General features: G+C 54.1%; 8 protein-coding genes across 8 annotated transcripts; 3 read left to right on the forward strand and 5 right to left on the reverse strand.

Moving 5' to 3' along the window:
* Positions 1-74: 74 nt before the first annotated feature.
* Positions 75-808, reverse strand: B0T26DRAFT_74890 (uncharacterized protein). Its single transcript, XM_060445024.1, has one exon. It carries the CDS (start codon positions 695-697, stop codon positions 161-163), a length of 537 nt encoding a protein of 178 aa, XP_060303397.1. The 5' UTR covers positions 698-808; the 3' UTR covers positions 75-160.
* A 654-nt stretch (positions 809-1,462) lies between these two features.
* B0T26DRAFT_74857 (uncharacterized protein) lies at positions 1,463-3,500 on the reverse strand. Its single transcript, XM_060444980.1, has 4 exons — positions 3,400-3,500; positions 3,047-3,327; positions 2,076-2,866; positions 1,463-2,013 (listed from the first exon to the last, which is right to left on the reverse strand). The coding sequence occupies exons 2-4, from the start codon at positions 3,102-3,104 to the stop codon at positions 1,690-1,692; spliced, it is 1,173 nt and encodes a 390-aa protein (XP_060303398.1). The 5' UTR covers positions 3,105-3,327; positions 3,400-3,500; the 3' UTR covers positions 1,463-1,689.
* Positions 3,501-7,279: 3,779 nt separating this feature from the next.
* Positions 7,280-9,207, forward strand: B0T26DRAFT_633282 (polyamine transporter 3; the record flags this gene model as incomplete). The annotated part of the gene is made up of 4 exons (XM_060436529.1): positions 7,280-7,736; positions 7,812-7,863; positions 7,922-8,133; positions 8,189-9,207. 4 exons carry the CDS (start codon positions 7,280-7,282, stop codon positions 9,205-9,207), a joined length of 1,740 nt encoding a protein of 579 aa, XP_060303399.1.
* A 2,512-nt stretch (positions 9,208-11,719) lies between these two features.
* B0T26DRAFT_798355 (uncharacterized protein) lies at positions 11,720-12,367 on the forward strand (the record flags this gene model as incomplete). Its single annotated transcript, XM_060446942.1, has 3 exons — positions 11,720-11,730; positions 11,789-11,978; positions 12,030-12,367. The coding sequence occupies exons 2-3, from the start codon at positions 11,858-11,860 to the stop codon at positions 12,365-12,367; spliced, it is 459 nt and encodes a 152-aa protein (XP_060303400.1). The 5' UTR covers positions 11,720-11,730; positions 11,789-11,857.
* A 1,877-nt stretch (positions 12,368-14,244) lies between these two features.
* On the forward strand, positions 14,245-14,980 carry B0T26DRAFT_74967 (uncharacterized protein). Its single transcript, XM_060445137.1, has 2 exons — positions 14,245-14,345; positions 14,528-14,980. The coding sequence occupies exons 1-2, from the start codon at positions 14,343-14,345 to the stop codon at positions 14,858-14,860; spliced, it is 336 nt and encodes a 111-aa protein (XP_060303401.1). The 5' UTR covers positions 14,245-14,342; the 3' UTR covers positions 14,861-14,980.
* Positions 14,981-15,321: 341 nt separating this feature from the next.
* B0T26DRAFT_761774 (uncharacterized protein) lies at positions 15,322-17,219 on the reverse strand (the record flags this gene model as incomplete). Its single annotated transcript, XM_060446402.1, has 6 exons — positions 15,322-16,167; positions 16,364-16,484; positions 16,670-16,697; positions 16,777-16,819; positions 17,046-17,111; positions 17,174-17,219. 6 exons carry the CDS (start codon positions 17,217-17,219, stop codon positions 15,710-15,712), a joined length of 762 nt encoding a protein of 253 aa, XP_060303402.1. The 3' UTR covers positions 15,322-15,709.
* Positions 17,220-18,846: 1,627 nt separating this feature from the next.
* On the reverse strand, positions 18,847-19,505 carry B0T26DRAFT_632795 (uncharacterized protein; the record flags this gene model as incomplete). Its single annotated transcript, XM_060436477.1, has 2 exons — positions 18,847-19,068; positions 19,140-19,505. 2 exons carry the CDS (start codon positions 19,503-19,505, stop codon positions 18,847-18,849), a joined length of 588 nt encoding a protein of 195 aa, XP_060303403.1.
* A 1,394-nt stretch (positions 19,506-20,899) lies between these two features.
* Positions 20,900-22,316, reverse strand: B0T26DRAFT_75041 (Formate/nitrite transporter). Its single transcript, XM_060445213.1, has 5 exons — positions 21,969-22,316; positions 21,856-21,892; positions 21,667-21,787; positions 21,268-21,573; positions 20,900-21,190 (listed from the first exon to the last, which is right to left on the reverse strand). The coding sequence occupies exons 1-5, from the start codon at positions 22,235-22,237 to the stop codon at positions 21,087-21,089; spliced, it is 837 nt and encodes a 278-aa protein (XP_060303404.1). The 5' UTR covers positions 22,238-22,316; the 3' UTR covers positions 20,900-21,086.
* Between the last annotated feature and the right edge of the window lie 182 nt (positions 22,317-22,498).

Genomic DNA, 22,498 nt, shown 5'->3' on the forward strand with positions numbered 1-22,498 from the left:
AAGCTGGCCTCAGACAGGCGAGGGCTTTTTCCTGTCCTTTTTTCTGCTCTCCTTTTTTTCGTTTCCTTGGCCGCGAGCATGTGAAGTGATTATTAGACTTTGCATCCATGGTGGTTTAACAGAGGGGGAAAATTGACCCGAATCCACTTAATTACCCTCTCTAGCGACAAATAGTCGTAGTCATGGTCGTGGTGCGTGCATGCGTGCGTGCGTGCGTGCGTGTGTGAGTGCGTGCCGTCTTCTCGCCCGACCGTTGCATCTGGCCCCGCCGTATCGGGCCGGAGTCGGGCACTGGGATGGACTCCTGACAGGAATGCCCTTCCCCCATTTCTTTCCTCTTCCCCGCAATCAAGGTTCTGGGTAGGAAGGAACCGTAGGAGTGGGACGAGGCCCGAGACCGAGCCCCGACCGGGCCCATTAGGGAGGCAGGTGACACAAAGCCCCCTCTGTCTCTCCCGTCCGTCCCAGGACAGTAAGCAGGGCCGAGCGAGGGGGCGAGCTTGGGGGCGGGCAGCCCGTCGCCGTGTGACCAGAGTTGTTCTGCCAGCGCAACAGCATCTTCACGTAAGCAAGCAAGCAGGCAAGCAAGCAGGCAGGCAAGCAAGCAGGCAGGCAGGTAGGTGCTCCTCCCGGGCCTTTTTTTTCTGCAGCAAACCAGGACAGAGACAGAGACAGAGCATAGACAGAGACAGAGCATAGACAGAGACAGAGCATAGACAGAGACAGACAGAGGGGGTTGCTTTCCCCCAGACTGGGCAGAACATACTGACGGACCCTCGGCACTGTACTAGGTAGGTAGCTTAGCTAGGGCTGAGACTGCGGGGAAAGCAGGGCAGGATGACCCAACTGATCGGAAAGAGGGCGTCGACGCAACGCTGGGGCGAGTCACGCCCTCTCCCAGGACGACCGGCTGCTGCGTGATGCAGCTTGGTGGTCAAAAGGTGGCCAAAAGGTGGCCAAAAGGTGGCCAAAGTCTGAGTAAGAGTGCGAGTCGCACTTTCTCGTATTCTGAGACTATTGGTCAGGGCTGTGAATCGTGTCTGGAGTTGGTGTCTGGTTTGTCGAGTCTCGGTAGTTGTCGTGAGGCTGCCGTCACGTGTATTTCGGCCGTCGGCCGTTCGTTGAACAAGTCTAGGTATTTAGCCAGGTCAGGGCCGCATCTCGATCACCCCAGTCGCCAGTGGACCTTGGTAGCCTTGGACGGCGCCTATTCCTGTGTCCCGGAATGGTGGTAGCAATCTGTTGAGCCTCCGATTTTAGGGAGCCAATGCGGTGGTTGGTGAAGAGTGTGGCGTGCAGACCCTATCGAAAAATAGCTAAGCCCGGGCGCAACCTCCTCTCACTCGTAGACTCCAGAGCCGAAAGTCCAGACATGGCAAGAGGAAAGCAAGAGATGTTATTAAGCTACTCCTGACAGCTCCCAAGCCCGCGTGCCTGTCATAAAGGCGGGGCAGTGATAATAATGTAGAGGCGACGCGGCTAAATACACCGCGTCGGGGCCCCTCGGGCCACACGAAACCTTTTAAAAAAAATTCCCCGAATTATCATATCATACATGGTATACACACAAGATACGTCCAGGCCCCTGCAAGGTCATGCGGCGATAGCGCTGGCTCGGCAAAGTCATCACAGTTAAAAAATTGCCGTCCATTCTGTTGTGCCCGAGAGCGGTCCACGAGCCGGAAGGGCTCAGTTGACCCGGTAGGCGTCGTAAACAATCTCGGCGCCTCGGCGGCAGCCGCTTCCAACCCAGATGCCCGTGTTGATCTCGGCGTAGCGCGGATCGCCAGTCTCGAGCTCCATGGTGACGCGGAACTTGTACCGCTGCGCAGCAATGTTATCCGCCGCGACGGGATCTTGGAGCCGCTCCATGATGTCCTTTTCGCCGAGCCACCAGCCCTTGATGTTGCAGGTGATGACGGCCGGGTTATCGTCCTGCGTCTGGATCAGGTATCGGGCCGAGATGTGAGTCGACATGTCTTTGACTGTCGTCTGCATGTCCTGGCCTCCGGGCTGCAAGAAAGACACACGGGTTAGTCGAGGAACTAGGCGCAGAGAGGAAGGGGAAGACTCACGAGGACGGTGCCCTTGCCCCAGCGGCCAGCCCACTGCCCGCCGATGCACGAGATCCAGCTCTGGCGGCCAAAGTTGCCCGTGCCGACGTTGATCTTGGGCTTGACGCGGATGCTAAGCCGGAAGTCGAGGTCGAGGGTGGGCGAAGGGAGGGCCAGCGAGCTGGCGACATCGTCCTCGTCGAACTGGTGGCGGAGGTTGTTGGCGGGGATCTTCTCCTTGAGCACCGACTGGTAGCCGGAGCAGGACAGCAGGTGGTCGCGCTGGCGCGACGTGTTCTTTGCGCGGACCTGGTTGCAGTAGATGCAGCGGGCCGACACGCACTTGTCGTCGTCCTTTACGCGGAACTCGACGAAGGCGGCATGGACCTCGCGCAGAGGGATCTCTGGGAGGCTCGACGTGTTAGCCTTAGCGACCTTCTGGCGCTTAGCCGAGGGGGTTCCGTCGGCGGGCGTGGACAGCGAGTGGCGGGGAGGCTGGATGTTGGGGGTGCCGTTGACGTTGACATTGACGCCGGGGACGCGGGTAGGGGTGGGAGCGGGGTAGCCGCTCAGGGCAGTGGTGGGATCGGCCGAGCCGTCGAGGCTGGGGCTGTCGGCATAGCCGTCGGCGGCGGCGTCGGTGATGCCACCGATGCCGCCAGGGTGAGGGTGGGAGGGTCCGCCGATGACCACGTCGGGGTGGGCTTGGAGGTAGGTGGCGCACTGGGCCAGGTGCTGCTTCTGGCGCGTCGTGTTCTTCGCGCGCACCTGCTGACAGTAGATGCACTGCACCGACATGCACTTGTCGCCCTCTGGGGTGGAGCCGGGCCGACCGAGGAGCGCGAGGTTAGCACAGAGGCCATTGATGGATCGTAAGATGACGGTACAGTAGGCAGGTTACTGTCAATCCTGTGTACTCGCAGGTACGTGTACCGACCAGCGAGTATCCGTACAGCGACGCGGTAAGAGCGAATACAACGGAACGAACTTACCCTCTGCGCGAAATTCGACAAACGCGGCGTGCACGTCCTGCTCAATGTGCCGCGCCATGGTTTTGGCGCGTTTAATTCTTCAGATGGGCCCCGTATATAACAGACGAGTCGTGGCAGGCATTGGCGGGCAGCTAGACGGTCGAGAGAGCGATTGTAATGACAGCTGGTCCTGTGCTTTGGCGGAGTCGCTGTGCAGGGTTAAGAGCACCAAGGTCGAGCGGCCGACCTGGCCCGATGAAATTTTGGAATTACCGCGTATCCCAGACGGTCACGTGCCCGCCCTGCACCGAGATTACTGCCGTCAGCTGCGCTAGCTGAAAGCGGAAAGCTTAACGAGATAGGGTTAGGGTTACTCCACAACTTCCTTCTGCTGCCACCGTCCGCCAGCTGCCATTTCCTGCCGGGCCGATAATTAGGTAGCTGTCCGTGTTGCTGGGATCGGGCGGACCGTACTAGCGACCACTCTCAATCGCTCCAACCATTCCCTGGTATCCTATTGATATCGCCGGACAAGTCCCCAGAGCAGGCTAAGGAAATTGTTGTCGTGTTGTCGTTCTGCGCCTAGGGCGCACCGGTACCGCATACGTCTTCATGATCTGGATTTTGCGGCGAGCTTTCGTCCGAATGCCTCCCTTTTCCAGCGCGTGCGACGGATCGGAACATGCCGGTTGTGCTAGTTGGGCCGCGTTAAGTATATGCTTGTGGTTGATTTGATGGATTTGGTTGGTCTGGTAGACTTGGGTAAGGATTGGAAGGTGTGTGCAAGGAAGACCCTTTCGTCAATGCAGCATTCTTGTTCTATTTGTACTCGCGCCGGCCGATTGAGTTTGACACCACGGCACGGCGTGTAGTACCTGTGATGGACTTCCGAGTTCAAGTCTCGGCGGAGCCGTCAAGTCCCCTATTTTTTGTCTTTTGTCTTTTTTTCCTTCTTGTTCCACTACCATGGAACCTTCAGCCCATTGACTGTTCGGGCCACCAGAAAGTCCTTGCTCTCTCTTCGTCTTGTCCATCACCACGCACGCCTTCGGCTCCAGCATGGTATTGTTATCCACCACCTCCCTTCCAGCGACCATTGTTTTCTTTTCAACTTCGCATTCCTGCTCACTTTCTGGCTTGTATGTACACAAAATGCCACCAGGTTGTCTTTTTTTCAAATCGGAGAAGCACTGTCGATTTATGTCAAACGACATCCATTCCGATTGAACAATACCGACATCTTATCCTAGTCCGCCGACCTTCCTCGTGATGCACGAAGAGCACATATAATTTCCTCAGCTGAATACCTGCCAGAGCAAGGAACATGATTTTTCATTCTTGGTCGCTATCGTTGGAATGGGGAGAAGACGAACTAGTCACTAGACAGCCCCTGACCCCTGAGCAAAACACTCGCCATTCACAGATCCGTTCGTTCTGACATTGTGACGAATGTAACGTCGTAACCAGAGCAAACGTGTCGGACGATTGCCCTGCTTGCCATATTCTCGTCGGTACAAGGCGAATGATGTGTGTCAACTCATAATTCCCAAGTGCTTTGCATTCTCTCCACATCGCCGCCACGGTTCAACGTCACCTGGCCCTCCCTCACTTGGTCTGCAAACGCCCGATTCCAGAAACACGCGAGCGCGTGTTTACGGAGCCATTTTACCCGAGATGATGGGAGCTTCAGCCTCTCCTCCGTGAGGCAATGAAACGATAGACCTTGTCCTCACTACCAGCACTTGAAAATTTGGCCCTCGGTTTAGTTGTTGTTTGTTTGATCAGCTAGACGCCCTGGTTCTCCAAAGCGGAGCCTAGGGAGGGATTACAGATGCATACTGCAATGGACTCGGTTTGGGAAAGTGTACTGGAGATCACAAGAGTATCTGGGGGTAGGGGTCATTGAACTAGCTACTGAATCACGAAATTTGAACTGTGTATATGTTGAGCCTTGGAGAAGGGGTCGAAGCTTCGTTCGAGGACGTGAGCCAAAAAACCTGCACAGTCCCTGGCGCAGGTAAGAGTCAAGAACGCATTCCACGAGATGGGAGAGGTTGAAGCCAGTAAGCCTCGAGAAAGCCCTTGGCATGGTCCGATGACACCCCTGCGACCCATGTAGCCAAGCACCTATCACGAACGCTGCCCGCCGCGGCAAGGTAGCCACAGGTAGCCAAGCATTGGAACGTGCTGATGTCGATGCCAAGTCGCCAAGATGCAAACTCGTCGATGGACGCCAAGTCTCTCTAGTTTAGCAGCTATTGTGGATAGCGAACGGCCCGAGATGCTTGGCTGGCCTAAGGTGGAATTTTTGCCTGACCCGAGCTGAGAGAACGAGCTGTCTGGGCAGTCATCAATGACAATCATCAACGATTTAATGATGATAGGCGACGCATATGGTGCGAGGCATCTGCGCACCATATATGCACATCCAGAGTCCTAGTGTATCGGGGATAGTCGACAACAGCTGCAGCAGCAGCAGTGAAGTTTGGGAGTCTGAGTCATTCAGGGGTTGTAGAATCGTGAATGGGGCATTTCAGGTGATTTGGAACGAAGCTGCAAATGTTTAGGCTAGTTCGCTACTCAACCAAGGTAACGACATGCCACGCAGCTCCATCCGTGACCCCAGGGGTGAGAGGCGCATATGGCCGGCTTTGCAAGTCGAAGGAGCGGGGCAGGGGTCAGATGAAATACCGAGTTTTCGGTTGGTCGTTGTCGTTGTCGTTGTCGTCGCGTTGTCGCTGCCGTGCCGTTCCCAGAAGGATTTAAAGACGTCCGAGGCCGGAGCAAACTCGGCAAGTAAGACGGGTTGTGCCGTCGTGTCGTTCAAACCTGGGAGGAAACCTCTCTCGCGCTCGCCTCGGGCTTTGCAACAAAGAAAGCTTCTTATTGGCCTGGCAGCTTGTTCTTGTCCTTGACGCCTGATGCGCACACTTTACTGGACACAGCCTGCATGGGCTATTGACAATGGACCGCTTTTGATGGGATACGATCCGAACATGGAGAGAAGCAACGGCTCGTTAGTTTGGGCTTGACAGGTGTAAGTGCCAATACAGAGCTCGCTCTACAGGTGGCGAGCCCTGAAGAGCGCCAAGAACACTTCGCTTACCCATTTCCCACAGATTCGAGTGTCCACTTGACAGGCTAGCCGCTACGGGCGTGCAGTGACCTCATTTTCAGATCCAGCACCCCAGGGCTTGGGCAAACCAACGGCAAGCATCTTCCAGGCCCCTTCCAGGCGCTCTGCGACTGCATTTTTTTTATTGCAGGACGGGCCGCGAATGAACGAACTCTCCACCGCGTCGCCTTCTCGGAATCTGCTGCTCGTCAAAGAAGCACACTCCACACCGGTATCCTTTTGTCCTGTTTGCATCTTTTCTTTCCTGTGGACCTATGTGGGGCCTCTGTGCGCGCGTCTGTCTCGCTGGGATTCATGATGCGTGATGCACCAAGCAAAGAGACCCCTCTAGGTAAGTATTTTGGCCAATCGAAGGACACAAGACACTGACGGGAGGCTAACAACAACACTCGATAGGTAGCGAAGCAGACTCTGCAGCTGCGGCTTCTCTCCCGTGCATATACCGCCGCACCGATGCAGACTAAGCTTAGCGCAGCTGAGAAGCGGGCACTGCGTCACGGGCAGAGACAGAGGCGATAACAGCCAAATATTTGGTCGAGCTCGCCTTTAACTCTGGACGCGACGCCGAGACGTGGGGCCAGCCGTGGATTCTTTTGCCATTCGCCCAACGAAGAAATGCCAAAAGACCCCTGTCGAGTGGGTATGGTGTTCGCAAATACCATGCCTTCTCTTTTTGGTGTCGTGGGCGGCCATGCAGATACCGCACTGCGCTCCGGCCCCATCTGCTGCCGCATTGAGGATGAAGATCGATGCAGGGAAAAAACCCGCAACCCGGTCACAACCTCCAGTACCTGTCCAACATTTCCGAACATTCCCGAGAGACGGCCGTTTCCAGCTTGTTTGTTGCCATCTATAAGACTCGACAGGGCCGCCGCCAAGCTGGATTGTCAATCTTGGGTTGGATATCTAATTCTTCGACATCGACACAGGGGCCAGGCTCAAGCACGAGCCGGATTGCATTCCTTTCTTGACCACCTTCGCTTTCGCTACTTTTCTTTTTCCCTCGAGGAATCGGAAGCCGCTCACTCCAAGCATTCTCGCTGGGGACTCCAAGCATTCTCGCTGGGGAGTAACAAACGACGCATCGTCTACCTACTCACCCACACACCCGAATCAGGATGGCCAACGCAGGTCCTCGGCCCATAGAGCCGGCTCGCCGCTCCAGCTCAGCACGCTCCTCTCACCATGCCGCCGCTGTCGCAAGAACAGGCACGGCATCGGCTGCCCACGAGCCCGTCGATGTCAACTTGCCCTACCGCACCCTCTCGGCCAACGCAAACATGGCCGAGTACGAGATCGAGACTAAGACGGGCGTGTTGCCGGCCGGGCCTCTGAACGGCACCGAGCGAAACTACAAGCTCGTCACTTTCGTCGAGGGCGACCCCGAGAACCCCAAGAACTGGTCCCGCGCCTACAAGTGGTACTGCACCATGGTCGTTGCCGTCACTTGCTTCATTGTCGCTTTCTGCTCCAGTGTCATCACAGCCGATATCCCCGGTGTTGCCGAAGAGTTCAACGTCAGCGAGGAGGTTGCTTTGGTTTCTATCACAGTCTTTGTTGTTGGATTCGGTGTCGGTAAGCAGTACTTGGAGCTCCCGCCAGGCTGGGGCAATGAAGGTGAACGGACAGGAGGCTAATGTCTTGCCGCAGGGCCCATGATCTTTGCACCGCTTTCTGAAATCTACGGACGCCGCGTCATCTAGTATGTCTTTCCATCCGGTCACCAGGAAGAGGTCGTATGTGCTTACCAGCCTTCACAGTGGCTCGACCCTCTCTATTGCCGTCGTCTTCATCATCCCTTCCGCTGTGGCCAAGAATATCGGAACTCTGATCGCCTTCCGGACCCTTGACGGCATTGCCTTTTCCGCGCCCATGACGCTCGTTGGCGGCACGCTTGCCGACCTTTGGCGCACGGAGGAGAGGGGCGTACCCATGGCTGCCTTCTCTGCCGCCCCTTTCATTGGCCCTGCGAGTATGTTCCCCCCCTTTTCCGTGACACTGCGCTCCTCTAACCGCGAAACCCACAGTTGGCCCCCTCGTTGGCGGCTTCTTGGCTGACGCCTGCGGCTGGCGCTGGCTATACTGGATCCAACTCATCGCGGCTTTTGTCGTTTGGGTTCTGATCACCTTCACTGTTCCCGAGACATACGCACCCACTATTCTTGACAGACGTGCCAAGAAAATGCGCAAGGAGACGGGCAACGCCGACCACGTTACCGAGCAGGATCTTGACCTGCGGCCATTCTCTGAGCGCCTGGGAATCTTCTTGATCCGTCCGTTCCAGCTCCTCTTCCGAGAGCTCATTGTCCTTCTCATCAGCCTCTACATGTCGGTTCTCTATGGGCTGCTCTACATGTTCTTTGTCGCCTACCCTATCGTCTTCCAAAAGGGCAAAGGCTACTCGGCCAGCATTACTGGCTTGATGTTCATTCCTATCGCGTTTGGCGTCGTTTGCGCCGCCTTCTGCGCGCCGTGGGTCAACAAGCACTACCTCGAGACCGCTAAGAAGTACAACGGCAAACCGCCCGCCGAGATCCGTTTGATCCCCATGATGTTGAGCTGCTGGTTCATTCCCCTGGGTCTCTTCATATTTGCCTGGACATCTTACGAGCGTCTGACCTGGGTTGGCCCTTGTCTTGCCGGACTGCCCGTCGGATTTGGCTTCATCTTCCTCTACAATTCCGCCAACAACTATCTTGTCGACTCGTACCAGACCCAGGCGGCCTCAGCCCTTGCCGCAAAGACGTGCATTCGTTCATTCTGGGGCGCCGCTACTGTTCTGTTCACAGAGCAGATGTACGAGCGCCTAGGAATGGAGTGGGCCTCGAGCCTGCTCGGCTTCCTCGCTCTTGGCTGCTGCCTCATTCCGTTCCTGTTCTGGAAGTATGGCGCCCAGATTCGGGCCAAGAGCAAGTACGCCAGCGGTGACGAGGACGAGGAGAATTTCTCGTCGTCTTCTGAACTAGAGCATGAAAAGCACCCTGATCAAGGCCATCAGAACGCCGACGACTTGAGACGAGCCCAGAGTTATGTGAGCAACCCCTAATCGGGAGGGTCTACCTGGGATGCTACACACGGCAGCCTCCGAGTCCTCTGGAAAATAGCTTTCCATCTAGATATCGCCGCCGCCAAAGTACAGCCTGCCTGGCTGGCATTGTCAAGTAGACAATAAACACGCCGAGCTGCAAAGCTCTGAGACATTAACAAGACGAGAATCCTAAAAAGTCTCTAATTACTTTAAAGGCCAAGACAGCTTAGTGGATAGGCCTAAAGCTTTAGGCATCAACCCCCGAGCCTTGTCATACGCTACGCCTTTTTTTTTATCAAGTTTTGATTGGGATTTCGTGGAATTATATAGCGTCATGGACAAGTATAGAAGGAAGGAGTTACGAGGGTTAGATTACTGATGGGCCATATTGAGTCTTGCAGTCTATTAGTAGTTCAGCTACTTTAGTTTCGATAGTTCATAATGCCATACAAATTACCATGTTTTCGTCGATGCGATGTCACCATTGGCTGCGTAGCTGCAGTTCCTCGTGATGCATCAACAACAAAAACAAACGATGCTGGCTAAGTCAAAGAGGAGCCACAGCATCGTGCCGCGAGATCCGCACTTGACAAAGAGTGGAACAACGGAACCCGGTAATGTTGACAACCGGAATGCTTCGCCATTTCCTCGCGTTTAACTGCCTGTCCCCCACGCAACGGATCTAATTAGCGAGGCGGATGAAGCGGCAACAGTTCGCATGCTATCGGTTTAGGGCTACCTTGCCAGTAGACCGTGCCCGGTGCATGCTACAGGCTCCCTAGACGTTTAGAATAGATAGATGAGTGAGTGGGGGGTTTCCATCAAATAATTTCTCGCTGCAATTATTGGTAGGCACCTAGGTAGTAGGTATGTACCCCCTTCTGTCATTGTTCAGTGTTGCATTTTCCAGTGCAAGGACGGATCATCACAGATTGACGCGACGCGTTGCTGTTCTTTTTTCTTCTAGGTTTCCTTTTAGTATTGGGAGTAGTCTCTATTATCCTGCCCAGAGGACAATATTACTGCGAAACTCTGAGAAAATTACCATGTGAAATTGATAAGATGCCTTATCGCGTGTCTGGGTTGGCTGACCTGTATAGAGAAGTGGACCCAATTTCTCAATATGGGCAGCCCCTATCACGTGCCTATCTGCCATTCGGTCAGCACACTTTCCAAAATTGATGTAACCGGTATCATTATGTGTATAACTCTACGGAAATTTTGAATCTAGAGTCCAATTCGTATTATAATGGAAATTGGCTGAGATATAAGCGTTTAAATGCTTTCTGGCGTAGTGGGGCGTGCGTAAGGGTGGGCTTGCGTACGTGACTACGCGAATTGCCCTTTAGCCCCGCGTCAATTTCCTCGCCCACCCCATAATTGCTTTTCTTTTCCAATAATTATTCGTATCGTAGTACCTTCGACGAACCTTACAATCTACCCGCTCTTCGTAGCTAACCTCCTTTCCTCTGTAGTACCGTTTTGCCTATTATGGCCAGGTTATTCGGTATCTATAGCGGACGCGGCGGAGGCGGCTGCCCGCAAAGTTTGCCACACCTGCGGCGTTGAGAAGGATATCGATCAATTCCGGTCGTTCCGAGGCCCTCGACGGATCGTCCTTAATTACGCGGATTGCCGTAATCGCGGCAGGTAGCAGGTAAGTCTATTAGATCTATATTCCTTGGTTTCCTTGCTAACTTTATTCGCAGAGAGCTGCGTCGAACGTAAGAGTTTCTGTAGCTGCTGCCGTAACCCGCGGACAAAGTCCCGCCCTTGCGCCTCGCCAGAATCTCACCTTTCGTTTGATAAGTCGGTATTCTGAACCACAGTCCAATGGCAATAGGGTGAAGACCAGGCTCTATTCCGGCAAGCCCTGAAAGAATTACGGCAGGCCAAAGTATCTGTTTCGTCGTGGGAGCTTCTCACGTCGAGATGTGCGATCAAACTGCCTCCGGCCTGGGTTAAGGCTTTTGATAATGCCCTCCGCATCTTCCCCATCAAGGCGCAGGTCAACGTGTTACAATCTTGACAACAGGGTCCACGGAGCTAGGCCCGGCCTAGGATTGTGGGGTCTGGGACGGCAGGTAGGAGATGCTAGGAGGCAAGGAGTATCGTGCACAGATTGCGAAAGACAGGCTTTCAACACACAACCAATGTCTGCTTAACCAGATGCATTGATAGCTGCAGAACCGTTCTTCCCAGAGAGCGTCCTGCCGGCTCCTATATAGAACTATGAACAACCAATCAGAATCCTTATCCTATATGCTCAGCATGCTCAATGTGCTCAGTGTGCTCAGTATGCTCAGTGTGCTCAGTGTGCTCTTTTGCCACTGAGCCAATTGAGCGTACTGATCATACTGAGTGCCTTCTGATTGGCTTCATCCGCCTTGCCGAGAGCCCTACCCTAAATGCCGCTCCAGCCAATCTATCGCGAGCGGGCAACGCCCTCTGCACCTTTGAACCAGGATCGTAACACGACGACCTCTCCCTCCAGGCTTCGTCCCGAAGCCAACAATCGTTAGTCGGCAGCCAGAAGTCCTGGTGAGTTTCCCTCAATCAACCTAACCGCGCATAGCTAACTATGAGTTTCCTTCCTAAGAAAACGATCGCGAAAAGCACTCTTCGTCGCCACAAACGCGCTGCTGCCCTATCCTTATCCGAAGAAGCCATGCCCTCCTGTATGCGGTGCCGTGAGAACTCCCTGACTTGTCGAGCTCCGCCGGGTGCTAAACGCTGCGGCGAGTGTACCCGCGTTGGAAATATGCAGTGCGGCCTGGACGGTCCTGACCGTACGTTCCCTCTCAAAACTGCAAGTTCCCTGATTCTGACCTCCGTCCTAGCGCGCGCACTTCAGCGCGAGCGCGCTCAAATTGAGGCCGTGGAGGATGAGGCCATTGCTTTGGACGAGGAAGCTGCTGCTCTGCATGCTGCTGCCGCTGCTGAGTTCGCGGCCGCTGCCACTGCCGCTGCCGCGAAAAGCGCCGCCGCTGTCGAGAAGAGCCAGACTGCGGCTGCCCATCGGCGACGTGCACAGCGCCAACGCGCGGCGTTCCAAGCCAAGGTGACGAAAATCCTGACTCACGAGGACTCCGCCATTGACTGGGCCTCGATGAAGGCCGACTTCGCCTCCTTCTTGGAGTCGTCTGCAGCACTGCCCGCACCTTCTGTAGCTAGCTGACTGCCGCTCCCCTCCGGGTGCGCCTTCCGGAGGCCCTAGGCCTGTCCCGGTTAAGCTGATGAAATCTTTGTAGCTCTTTGCTACAGTTAGTCAAATTTGAAAGTGGTTCCTACTTATCGTGCTCGTGAGTCTAGTCTTTCCAGTTGACTAGGTATTCTAGTCCCGAGGGTCCTTCCCTCGAGTCGAGGATGTCGTAGACTTCCTATTTAGTCTCGTCCTCTTCCACTTCGGTGGTTTGGTCTAGGCGGGCTCCCCGTGGAGCTGGCTCTAGAAGTGAGATTTGAAACACCTTGGTGCGTAATCTTATAGTAGGCGGGAGGTCCAATTTATAGTTGGAGGCTCCTACCTTCTTCAAAATCTTGAACGGGCCGAGCTTCTTGAAGTCGAGTTTGTCGCTTGGCCTACTAGTTTTGAGGTTTTTTCGAATAAGGTAGACCTTGTCTCCTATTACAAACCACTCGACTGTTAGGGTCGTCTGTCTGTAAGGGAGCACGGGCTCCACAGGATGCTGGGGTTGGTAATTATGAAGATAGAACAAAGGGCAAGCTCCTATCGCACGGGTAATACAGTCAAATTGGAATGCCACTCAAAGTGTATGAGTGCAGTGAATGTGTATTGCTTGCTTGAAGAACCAAGCAAGAACTATCTAAGACCGTGGGTACGGTCATCGTATATATCCAACTGTGTAACCAATAACAATGGTCCCACTGTCCCGCGTCCCCGACCTTAAGTTGTCCCGAACCTCGGGACCCAGGGACACTCCTAATTGGTTCCTTCCATGGGACGCTCCTGATTGGTCCACACCAAACTGAGCGTGCCCCACTATTGTGCATTTCAACAAGGATTCGTAACAATAAGCTAACTATCGCGCTTTAAATTACAGGAGCGAGAGAGACGGAGGAAGCGTCCCGTAGCGCAGCGAAGAGTCACGCGACTGACGAACGAAGCGACGCGAGCAAATTCAGACTATTATTATATAGAAACGCGCTGGCCTGAATTGCTTGAATTTATAAGGGGTTTAACTGTAGAGTGGTGGACAATATGGTCTACCGCTTCTACTTTGAAAAATAGAAACTGAACTAGACCGGGGCCGTGGTCAATATGCCCACTCTTCCTTCAAATTCTGCTACTTCATTGGTTAACAATTTAACTGCGATGTTAAGATTGATAAGATAAACTTATCGATCGCATCGACGAGTGAATACCGACTAGGCCAATTAAACAGACGAGCTGAAAGGAAAAGTGGGTATGGTGACTGGGCCCCGGTCTAGTTCAGTTTCTATTTTTCTGAGCAGAAGTGGAGGAAATCCTGCACTGACGAAGACGGAAGTACCAAAGTACCCTGGGTAAGGGGAGTTTGATGCCCCCGATTTTGCCCCCCGGCTGTCACGACCAGGGCAAGGCATTGAGGTGAACTCAGTCCATTGGGTGCTATCGACGAAGATTCTAAACTGAGGAGGGAAAGAAGGAAAAGTCCGACAACGCGTCGCGTGCTCGCGAATAAGTTTTCATCTATCAGTGGGGTAGGTGGGGCCTCGAGGAGGCTTCTGATAGGCCCGGGGGTTCTGGGCGGCTCTGGCTGCTTGAGGGCCAGTTTGGTGGACGGGTCCTCACACCGGCCTTCAAATTGGGAAGCCGCCCTAGCTAGCAGCAATTGCCCTTGGTCTCTGCGACAATCTTTGTCTTTCCTCCGAGCCATTCGCGGTGGTGGTCTACCCAAACGCAATTCAAGATACACCGAGGTGAGTGTTTCTTTTATCTCTTCGCCTCTCACACGACACAATGTAACCCCATAACTGTGTTGACGAAACGCGATTGCAGTACAGCGTCGATTGTCGGTCGCAACTTACCGCGCAATATTGCGCCCCCGAGCGAGCGCCGAGTCTTGACTCGGCGCCCCCGACATTCAGAGTCAACACAATGATCACCGCCACCGCATAGAACAAGAGGAACCTAGCCTCCTCGACAGCTTATCATGGTATCCCTTTCTTTACGATACACCAGCCTCTCCTGGCGGTTGGAATAGGACATCCAGAGTGTGCAGCGAGTTGAGCGAGCCGTGGCCGTCCAACGGCCTCGTGCAGGCGCCAGCCGCTGCCGACAGCGACTTCAGTTTCACCCCAGGACAGGGCTGTATCTCACCTCAACAACTAATGTTAGTTCCTGTCATTGGACCGTATCATTCACTGGCAAACACCACCTCTCCGAATCCCGCCGAAGCAGCCTCGTCGTTCGACTTCAACTCCCCGCTTAAGCATCCCAATCACCCCCACGACCGTGGCCTCGCACTCTCCTACGTCCAACATCCAAACACCGCCACGAGCATCGCCGTCCTCTGGTTTGCCGCCGCTGGCCTGCGACCATTGCCACATCCCCGCGACTGATGTGGCATTCTTGGTGTATGTAACACCGTCCCTTGCTTCATTTGGTATGGTTCAGCCGTATCCTGTTCAGCCCGAGGGGGAGCTGTGCAATTCGCGTCATGATGGATGATCACTCGTCAACCGTTGAAATGTCTGGACAATCGCCGTTTTCGCTAGGGGCCGCGAAGGCTGCGCAAGACGGCCGCGCCGACACCGAACCAACACTTGGAGTTGTGGGCAGGGAAAGGAATTTGTCTTGTTTCAATGAGACACAGGACTAGGAAATACCCCATAAGAAGGTTAATTAGCCTTGTAGGTACTGACCATAGTACCTATCTACCTACAATCAAAAGACATCGTTTTTTTTTCTCAAACCCACATCTCACCTAAACGTGCCGAGCAACCCCCTCCCCCCGGCCTCGAGCTACACGCAATAAACTTAGAAACCCGCCAAGCCATGTTCTTTACAAGGGAAGGATTTCGCGTGAAAGAGATTCCTAATTAAAAGAGTGGCTAATATAAGGTCCCATCCCTTACGGTACGTTGACGGTCAACAAATCTTCCTCGACGTCCGACTCAGACTCGAGTACACAGGATTCCAAAGCTTGCTCGGTTGACTTTAGTTGCCTTGCCAATGCCTCCCACCTCCCAGCCAACTCGCCAAACGTTGTCGACAAGGGGGCAACATTGTCCTGCTAGGTAACAACCGTGCGCATCTTCTCCCGTAGCTGCTCCCGCTCTCCGCGCAGCGCTTCCACGTTGCTCCTCTCCTCCTGTCGCCGACGGACTCTCTCCAACTTCTGCTTGAGCTCCCTGAGGGTCTTCTCGGCGTTTTGAATCATACCGGGCAGTGCCTTAGTGACGTGTCGCACCGTCATCAGCCGGTGCTTCGCAAACCGCGTCACCCTTTGCGAGTCTCCTTCCATTGCCTCGAGCTCGGCGCGTGTCGGGCCCGCTGCTCCCGCACAACGACGAGGCATTAGTCCTTGTAGTTCTGATCAACGCTAGGCATCCGGCTGAGTAGCCGTTCGAGAAAGATAATCTCGCTCTGCTTGACGGCCATGTACTCTTGCATGTACGCGGTGCTGGTGAAGTTGAGGTTCTGCCGTGAGAGGTATTTCTGCATGTACCCCAGCAGCACGGTGCTCGTGCCTTGCAGCGCCTGGCTAGAGTTCTCTGGGATGTCGTCGCGAAGCTGGCCGGTTTCGTCGTAGGCCAGGTACAGGAGAACCAGCATCCAGAAGTTTTCCGTGTCCCCCGACTCGTCGAGCTTGGCGGCCGTGCTGTTGTCGCCATTGCTAGGGTCGCTCTTGGGCTGCTGCCGTCTGGCTTGTCGTGCGGCTTGGCGACGGTCGCGTTGCCTTGCTTTCTTGATTCTTGTTGGTAAGGCGATTTGCGCGGTGGGTGTTGCTTTGGCATAGGTGCGCCTTGGTCTTTCTTGCCATCATCGATGGCAGTTGGGTTATCGCTGGTGGCACCATATTCCTCCCCCACCGAGACTTCCACCGTATTATCTGAGCCCTTTGCGACTGAGGCAACAACCGAAACCTGTGTTTTGGACGTTTCATTACCTAGGTCCCTCGGTTTTCGATGTCGCCCTTTCGGTACACAACGATGCGATAGGATGTCGTACCGGCTTCGAGTACAACACGGTTAGCAAGCCTCTTAATGCAGCTCAGCTGATGACGTCGTATCTTAGGAGGCACCCTTTGGGGGTCAATCAAAAAGAACCGCGCCTCGTGGTTAGGGCATTCCTGCATACGATCTTTCATTGTATTAATAACAGCGTAGACCTTGCTGTGGCTCTCAATCCGCAGCCACTGGCCGACGACAAAATATCCGAGGCCAATTCGTTAGTGGAAGGGGTGCGTTAGAGTGCCTTCGGAAACTGCTGAGCCTCGGGGCGTTGACGGCATGAATGCATCCATGATAGTGATACCTCGAACTGGTATGATAGGTGGCTGGGGCTGCAACAACCAAGGAGAGAGATTTAATCTGGCTATTTTTCCATGGATAGTATGTTCCTAGGCAGTGTGACGTGCTTACACGTGGTATGGGTTGATAATTGAACAGGGCTTGATTTTTGAGGCTGGCAAGACCCAAGGACAAATTCGCATGAGCGAGTACAGTATCTACCTCTTTAACACCCTATTGCAGCCTCATTTTGGTTCTGTGCTGGTCATTGAGGGCCAATTTGGTGATTGGCTGGCACTATTTTCTTGGCGCGCAACTCGATAGTGACGGCCGTACTGTACCTCGCCCAGCTGCCCGGTAAAGGATTGGCTGAGAAAAATGGCCCTCATCCAAGATCTCACAGTCGATCTCGTTTCCGACGGTCAAAGCCAGGGCCAATTTTGTAACTTGCTGGCCAGCATATGCCCCTATTCGGGAGTAAACAATTAACTAATGAAAAAAGTGGCCTTCATTTCAACCGTTCGGTTACCGAGGGGCGGCATTGAAGCAGGGCACGTCGGGTACGGTCTACTCATTGTGTCTAGGTGTGTTTGTTGGGACTCGAGGCAGCTTATATAAATGCTGTCATGAGTGGTGGCTCAGAGAGATAACTTACTCAGTGGTATTTTCTAGTGATGAGTAAATGATTGACACCGTACGATTAAAGTCAGTAACATTAACCCCAAGATCAAATTCAGTAACATCAACCCCCTAATTTACCGGCCAATTTAAATCAGAAGCCTCCTACACACAACCCTTCGCCATGGACCCTAGGAGTTTCTCCAATCAAGAGACTTTGGAGCGTGAGTGTACCAAATTCTGCAACCCAAGTGCTAGACTTTGAGCTGACGAGCCAAACGCAGAGACCACCGGCCCCCTCATGGACTTGCTGTCCTAGCCAAAGGATGAAGACCCGTGGTCGGAATTAGCTCGATTACCCCTAACAAACAATGGTACCCATCAACCACGAACAACAAAGGACATGATGGAGATGGCGAGAACATGGATGTGGAGGTTGGATTGGCAACAGAATGATAGCGGAAGCTGAACCGATTCACTTGGTAGGAGCCCAAATAAAATATGTGTTACAAAGTCCATCCATGGTATCACGAACGTCATTCCTTCCTATCAATGACGCCAAAGGGTTGATAGCCCGGTTCCCTTGAAGAAGCCCTAGCTGGTGCGGGTTCGTTCTTTCTTTGCCCACAGAGCCGGAGTTGAAAGTATTTAACCGCCTGCCCCCCCCCCCCCCCAACCTCCCACCCACCATACTAGGGCTTTACCGAGCTTATTGCTACCAACAACCTCCTTCGCCAACATCTTCTCTTGTACGCTCTACAAAGAACACCTAATGCCTTTCTACGGAATACTATTCTACGGTAGCTAACATACCCATTGACAGGAGGGGGGTACGGTCAATCCAGGCCTTCCAGGCTGGTATTGATTTTTCGTGCATCACTCAGATACGGTAAGTGTAACCGGGATATCCCTGAGACTCACCTCGGCTTAGAGTAATGCTTAGTACGCCTCAGCTTTTGCTTAGGTTCTAAGCCTAATACGGATTTGGCTAAAAAACGTTGTTGGGGGTGACTATTGAGGTAGGTAGGGTAATTAAGCAGATGCTTCTTTGCTAATTACTTAATATCTGAGAGAAAAAAGAAAATATATGAAAGGCTTGAGCCCCTCACACACCTCACACACTTCGAACTTGACACAAAGGAGAACCGACAATGACGTACGCCTTTGCCATGTTTCAATGTGCAGGAAATACCTGGCTTTGGCACAGGGAGTGTTATGGCAGGGACGGATGGCTGCAGTGAAAGTGTGGTCGGGCGTGGTGACATATTACCTGGACGAATAAGCACGGTATTATGAATTTGTCTTTTTGGCAAGGTCAAGCGGAAACTCCAAGAGATATGTACACTCATGTATTTTCCATGTTTAGCTAGAATCCCATGCCGGATATAATGGTACAGCGCCTTGCGAGGTCAAGACTTCCCGCTAGATGACAAGAGAAAAGATGACATCAAACCAATTTCCGAGACGCTGCAGCGTGTCACGCCGTTCAGATCCATCTACACTGCGTCGAATCTTTTTGGAACAATGAAAAGGGGGTATTTATTCGGGGTATTGCTGGATACAAGGCCGAAATGGGGAACCCATCTAGCACCGCCTCCACTCAAAGTCCAGCTTCTCTGTAAAGGCCTCAAAATAGGCCTTGCCGTCGCCATTGAGGGCACCGCGGAAGTTGACGTTGAGGATGCCGATGGACCCGCCGTCGCCTGTGCATGGCGACCAAACCTGGCCCGAGAAGGTTTGGCGGAGAGTAACGCCCTGGTCGATGGTGCCGTCGCCGCCATTCGTCCATCTGCCGCGCAGGGAGGCCTATCACCGGGTTGGACGCGTCAGCCATCGACTCTGTTGGTCAAGGTAGGTGGGGTTCACTTGGGTCTTACCGTGTTGGAGGCCGACTGGCTGAAATAGACAGTCGTGTAGTAGTCAAGGGTTGTGCCGGGGCTCAGAACCAAGTGGCCCTTGACCCAGTTGTTCTTGAGAGCGACCTGCCACCCGGGACTTGTGCCCGCCGTCTGGATGTGGACCTCGCAGTTGAGCGTCTGGTTGGTGCCCGGTAATGAGGCGGCAAAGTTGTTGTATGTGAAGACTGGGGCGTTGAAGTCGCCGTCGAATTTGGGATCCCGGGGGCACCCGTTGCCGGACCAGCTGATGCTGGTGATCCTGGGAGACGACGACGGAGTGTCGGCCGCGGCGAGCGCCGGGTACACTGCCGCCAGCAGGAGGGCGAGGTGCGAAAGAGGACCCATGGTCGATTGTGAAATGGCGGTTTCTGCTTCAGTCGAGGACGTTATGCTGCTGAAAGAGAGCAGGTGGGCGGCGAGGGTGGAGATGCTTTTCATTGCTTGTGAGCGGACGCAGCGTGCTTTCTTTATATACGCGCATCAAATGACGACTGTAGACGCCCACGGGAGTTTAGATTGAACAGGCGACGGTGGTGGTGAGAGGTTTGGACATTTTGCCACCTGGGCATGATGGACGAGCATCAGTAGCAGCGTCGGCGGTGTCGCGGGTGCGGAGCTTGCCAATTTATCCATATTGCAACCCGCGAAACCGAATGCCTGGATTGGCAAAGACTCTGGATTAGATTGCAACCCAAAAATAGGATCATTATAGGTTCCGGGTAGCATGCCATTGGCCTACCGTCTGGGGTTAGATGAGCGGCGATAACCTAAAGCACCTGGGGTGGTCATCTCGGAGGCTCGATGTAAAGGGGTCGCGGCGGCCAACCTGGGAACGGTCAGTGGGCGCGGCGCGCACAGATGCACAGCACTCAATTTAAGCATAGATTGCAAAGATGGGATTGCCACGCCAGGGTCACACCACGGACAACCTGACGATGCGATTGTCTTTGGGGACGCAATGGCGAACACCCACCATCCACCCCTAAACAAGACCGGCATTCCGTCCGGGACGCTCTCACAGGGGACGTCGCTGATGCAGCCAGAACCGTTAGGCCGACCATGCTCAATTAACGACGCGAGCGCGGAGACCATTTTCCGTCGTCATATTGCGTCGATGCGACACCACACCTGTTCCTGATTAGAACTAGTTCTACAGACAAGGTGCAGCCCGGGCTCAGTCTGCCAGCGCCAGTCTGGGAACCCAGGCACCGGCAGAGCCGCTTTCGACTGTCGACGACCACCCAGGCCGGCGGCTGATTTGCCCCAGTCGATTCCAAGGGCGAGCGATCATCATATGGAGATGGCGAAAAACACTCAAACCAGGGTGGTATCGTCTCCCAACCCCGGAAAGCTCTGGTCCTATTTATGGCAACGTCAGTAGATCCAAAGACCTTGGCGGCCGCGATTTTAACTCGGGGGCTGCTGTGTTTTCCGCCCGTGCCTTGCTTTGGTCCGGGGGAGCTCGCCTGCTCCATGTGCCAATGTGGGTGTGGTGACGAATCGACGATGGCGTTTTGATTGCTGGGGCAGGCTGTTTTCCAACATCGTCGCATTGCGTATTTGCTGCGACCCGACCTGGGCCTGCCCGTCTGAAAACCAAACCTGTCCGCACCGCTTGTTCCTTCCTCCGTTAACTAGCGGCAAGCTAAAGCCAAAGTTCATTGTTCGGTCCCGCCGCGAGGAAGCTGCGAACCATGCATCTTGCTTTCCGCCAACGACCGTCTTTCAGATTGCTGTGCTTGGCGACTGTGATGTAATTAATCCAGACTCAAATGCACACTCTTCAAGTTCAACATAAGGAAAATTTTGCTTTGGGGACCGAATAAGTTGCTTCCCGTTCAAATTCTCATCTCGCCCAAATGAAACCCACATTCGCTTGCCAATTCAATCCCTTTTGACCGTTCCTGCGAGTTATAAGTCGTGCCGTCAACGTGGATTTTCGGGTTCCTCGGAGAGGAACATCCAGTGGTAAAACCCGGCGCAAAAGACGGCACCCCCGACCATGTTCCCGAGAGTAGCCGGAATGATGCCTGACGTATAGAGAAGTGCGAGAGATTAGCTCGTGCGGTATCATCTGCGTCGGCTCAACTAGAAGGAGGTCACTCACCTTTCCAGATATACATGCCAACGCTCAGGCCAGGCGTCTGCAGCCAAATGCCCAGCGGTATGAAGAACATGTTGGCAACCACATGGTCCAAGCCTAGGGTGGCAGAGGCAAAGGTTGGCCACCATATGCCGGCGATCTTGGAGATCAGCTCCTTACCCTGCATGCCGAGGCAGCACCCAAGGCAGACAAGCCAATTGCAACCCACGGCGCGCAGGAATATTTGGTGGAACTGAGGGCTGACTTGTTTTTCTATGGCGGTGGCGATGGCTTGGTCCCGGTACGGTGAGTGGTCGAAAATCCCGCCGTCTGGAAGGAGAGGTTGAGTCAACGAGGAACTCAGAGTCTGCTTTTGATCACACAAAGACTGAACTCGATAGGATTCTAATTAATCAAACTTACAGCCGCATATTATGGCCGTCACAAAGAGTGAGCCAGCCAGGTTTCCCCAGAAGCAGATGAACCAGTGCACCAGCATTTTCCAGATGGACAACCGCCCGTGAAGAACGGCCACGGCTGTGTACTAGAAGTCCATCAGTCGGAAACCATGGCTTATCGGCGGGGTGTTTTGGTCGCCAACGGGCTGCTTACCAAGTTTGTTCCTGTGAACAGGTCGGCTCCGGCCAGGCTATTTAGTCAACGACACCGTCAGCATTCGCACCCGACTGGCAAAACTTGACAGGACCGGCTGAGCCGGAACATACACTATCATAACCAACCCTATCGGGAAGATTAGTGCGCTAATCATGCGAATCAGCCCTGGCGCATTGGCCTGGAACCACGGGGCCGTGTTGGCGCTGAGCGATGCGGCGGCCGCAAAGCTCAGAAGACAGCCTGCTGACACTGCTGACAAAAAGGCCTTGTCGAGCCTCATGTTCCCCTTCTTGACCCCGGCGCGGGACACGAGCTCGATGGCCTCTGCCGTCGTGTAGGCGTCGGCAATGGCCATGTTGATGGTGGCAGGGTTTGACATGCCCTTGCTGTCACGCTGTGCCCCGTGTGATGCCGTTGCTACTAGTGCTGTGGTCGATGCAACGTACTTTTGTGGTCGAGGTGAGCGTTGGCCGATGTTCAGTTACAGGTTGCACTCGCGTCGCAGTGAAAAACGAGCGAGGAAGAATCAACAAGGAATCATGATGCAGACTGTGGATCTGCCGGGCCGCGAGTCATGTCAGAGACAGTATCGAAGGGCAGGCGAAGCTGCTTACCGCAAGATGCCGAGAGCCCTCCAGCT

Source organism: Lasiosphaeria miniovina (genome assembly GCF_030549165.1).
Source record: "Lasiosphaeria miniovina strain SMH2392-1A chromosome Unknown B0T26scaffold_1, whole genome shotgun sequence".
Taxonomy (NCBI): Eukaryota; Fungi; Ascomycota; class Sordariomycetes; order Sordariales; family Lasiosphaeriaceae; genus Lasiosphaeria; species Lasiosphaeria miniovina.

What these genes read in the sequence shown, in the direction of transcription:
- B0T26DRAFT_74890 (XM_060445024.1), bottom strand. Translation starts at nt 697, where the DNA reads ATGCTCTGTCTCTGTCTATGCTCTGTCTCTGTCTCTGTCCTGGTTTGC.
- B0T26DRAFT_74857 (XM_060444980.1), bottom strand. Translation starts at nt 3,104, where the DNA reads ATGGCGCGGCACATTGAGCAGGACGTGCACGCCGCGTTTGTCGAATTT. An exon ending in TGTCGAATTTCGCGCAGAGG is followed by an intron (nt 2,867 to 3,046) that starts GTAAGTTCGTTC and finishes GCTCCACCCCAG; the next exon opens with AGGGCGACAAGTGCATGTCG. An exon ending in GGGGCAAGGGCACCGTCCTC is followed by an intron (nt 2,014 to 2,075) that starts GTGAGTCTTCCC and finishes TCTTTCTTGCAG; the next exon opens with CCCGGAGGCCAGGACATGCA.
- B0T26DRAFT_75041 (XM_060445213.1), bottom strand. Translation starts at nt 22,237, where the DNA reads ATGTCAAACCCTGCCACCATCAACATGGCCATTGCCGACGCCTACACG. An exon ending in TGTTCACAGGAACAAACTTG is followed by an intron (nt 21,788 to 21,855) that starts GTAAGCAGCCCG and finishes ATGGACTTCTAG; the next exon opens with TACACAGCCGTGGCCGTTCT. An exon ending in GACGGCCATAATATGCGGCT is followed by an intron (nt 21,574 to 21,666) that starts GTAAGTTTGATT and finishes CTCTCCTTCCAG; the next exon opens with ACGGCGGGATTTTCGACCAC.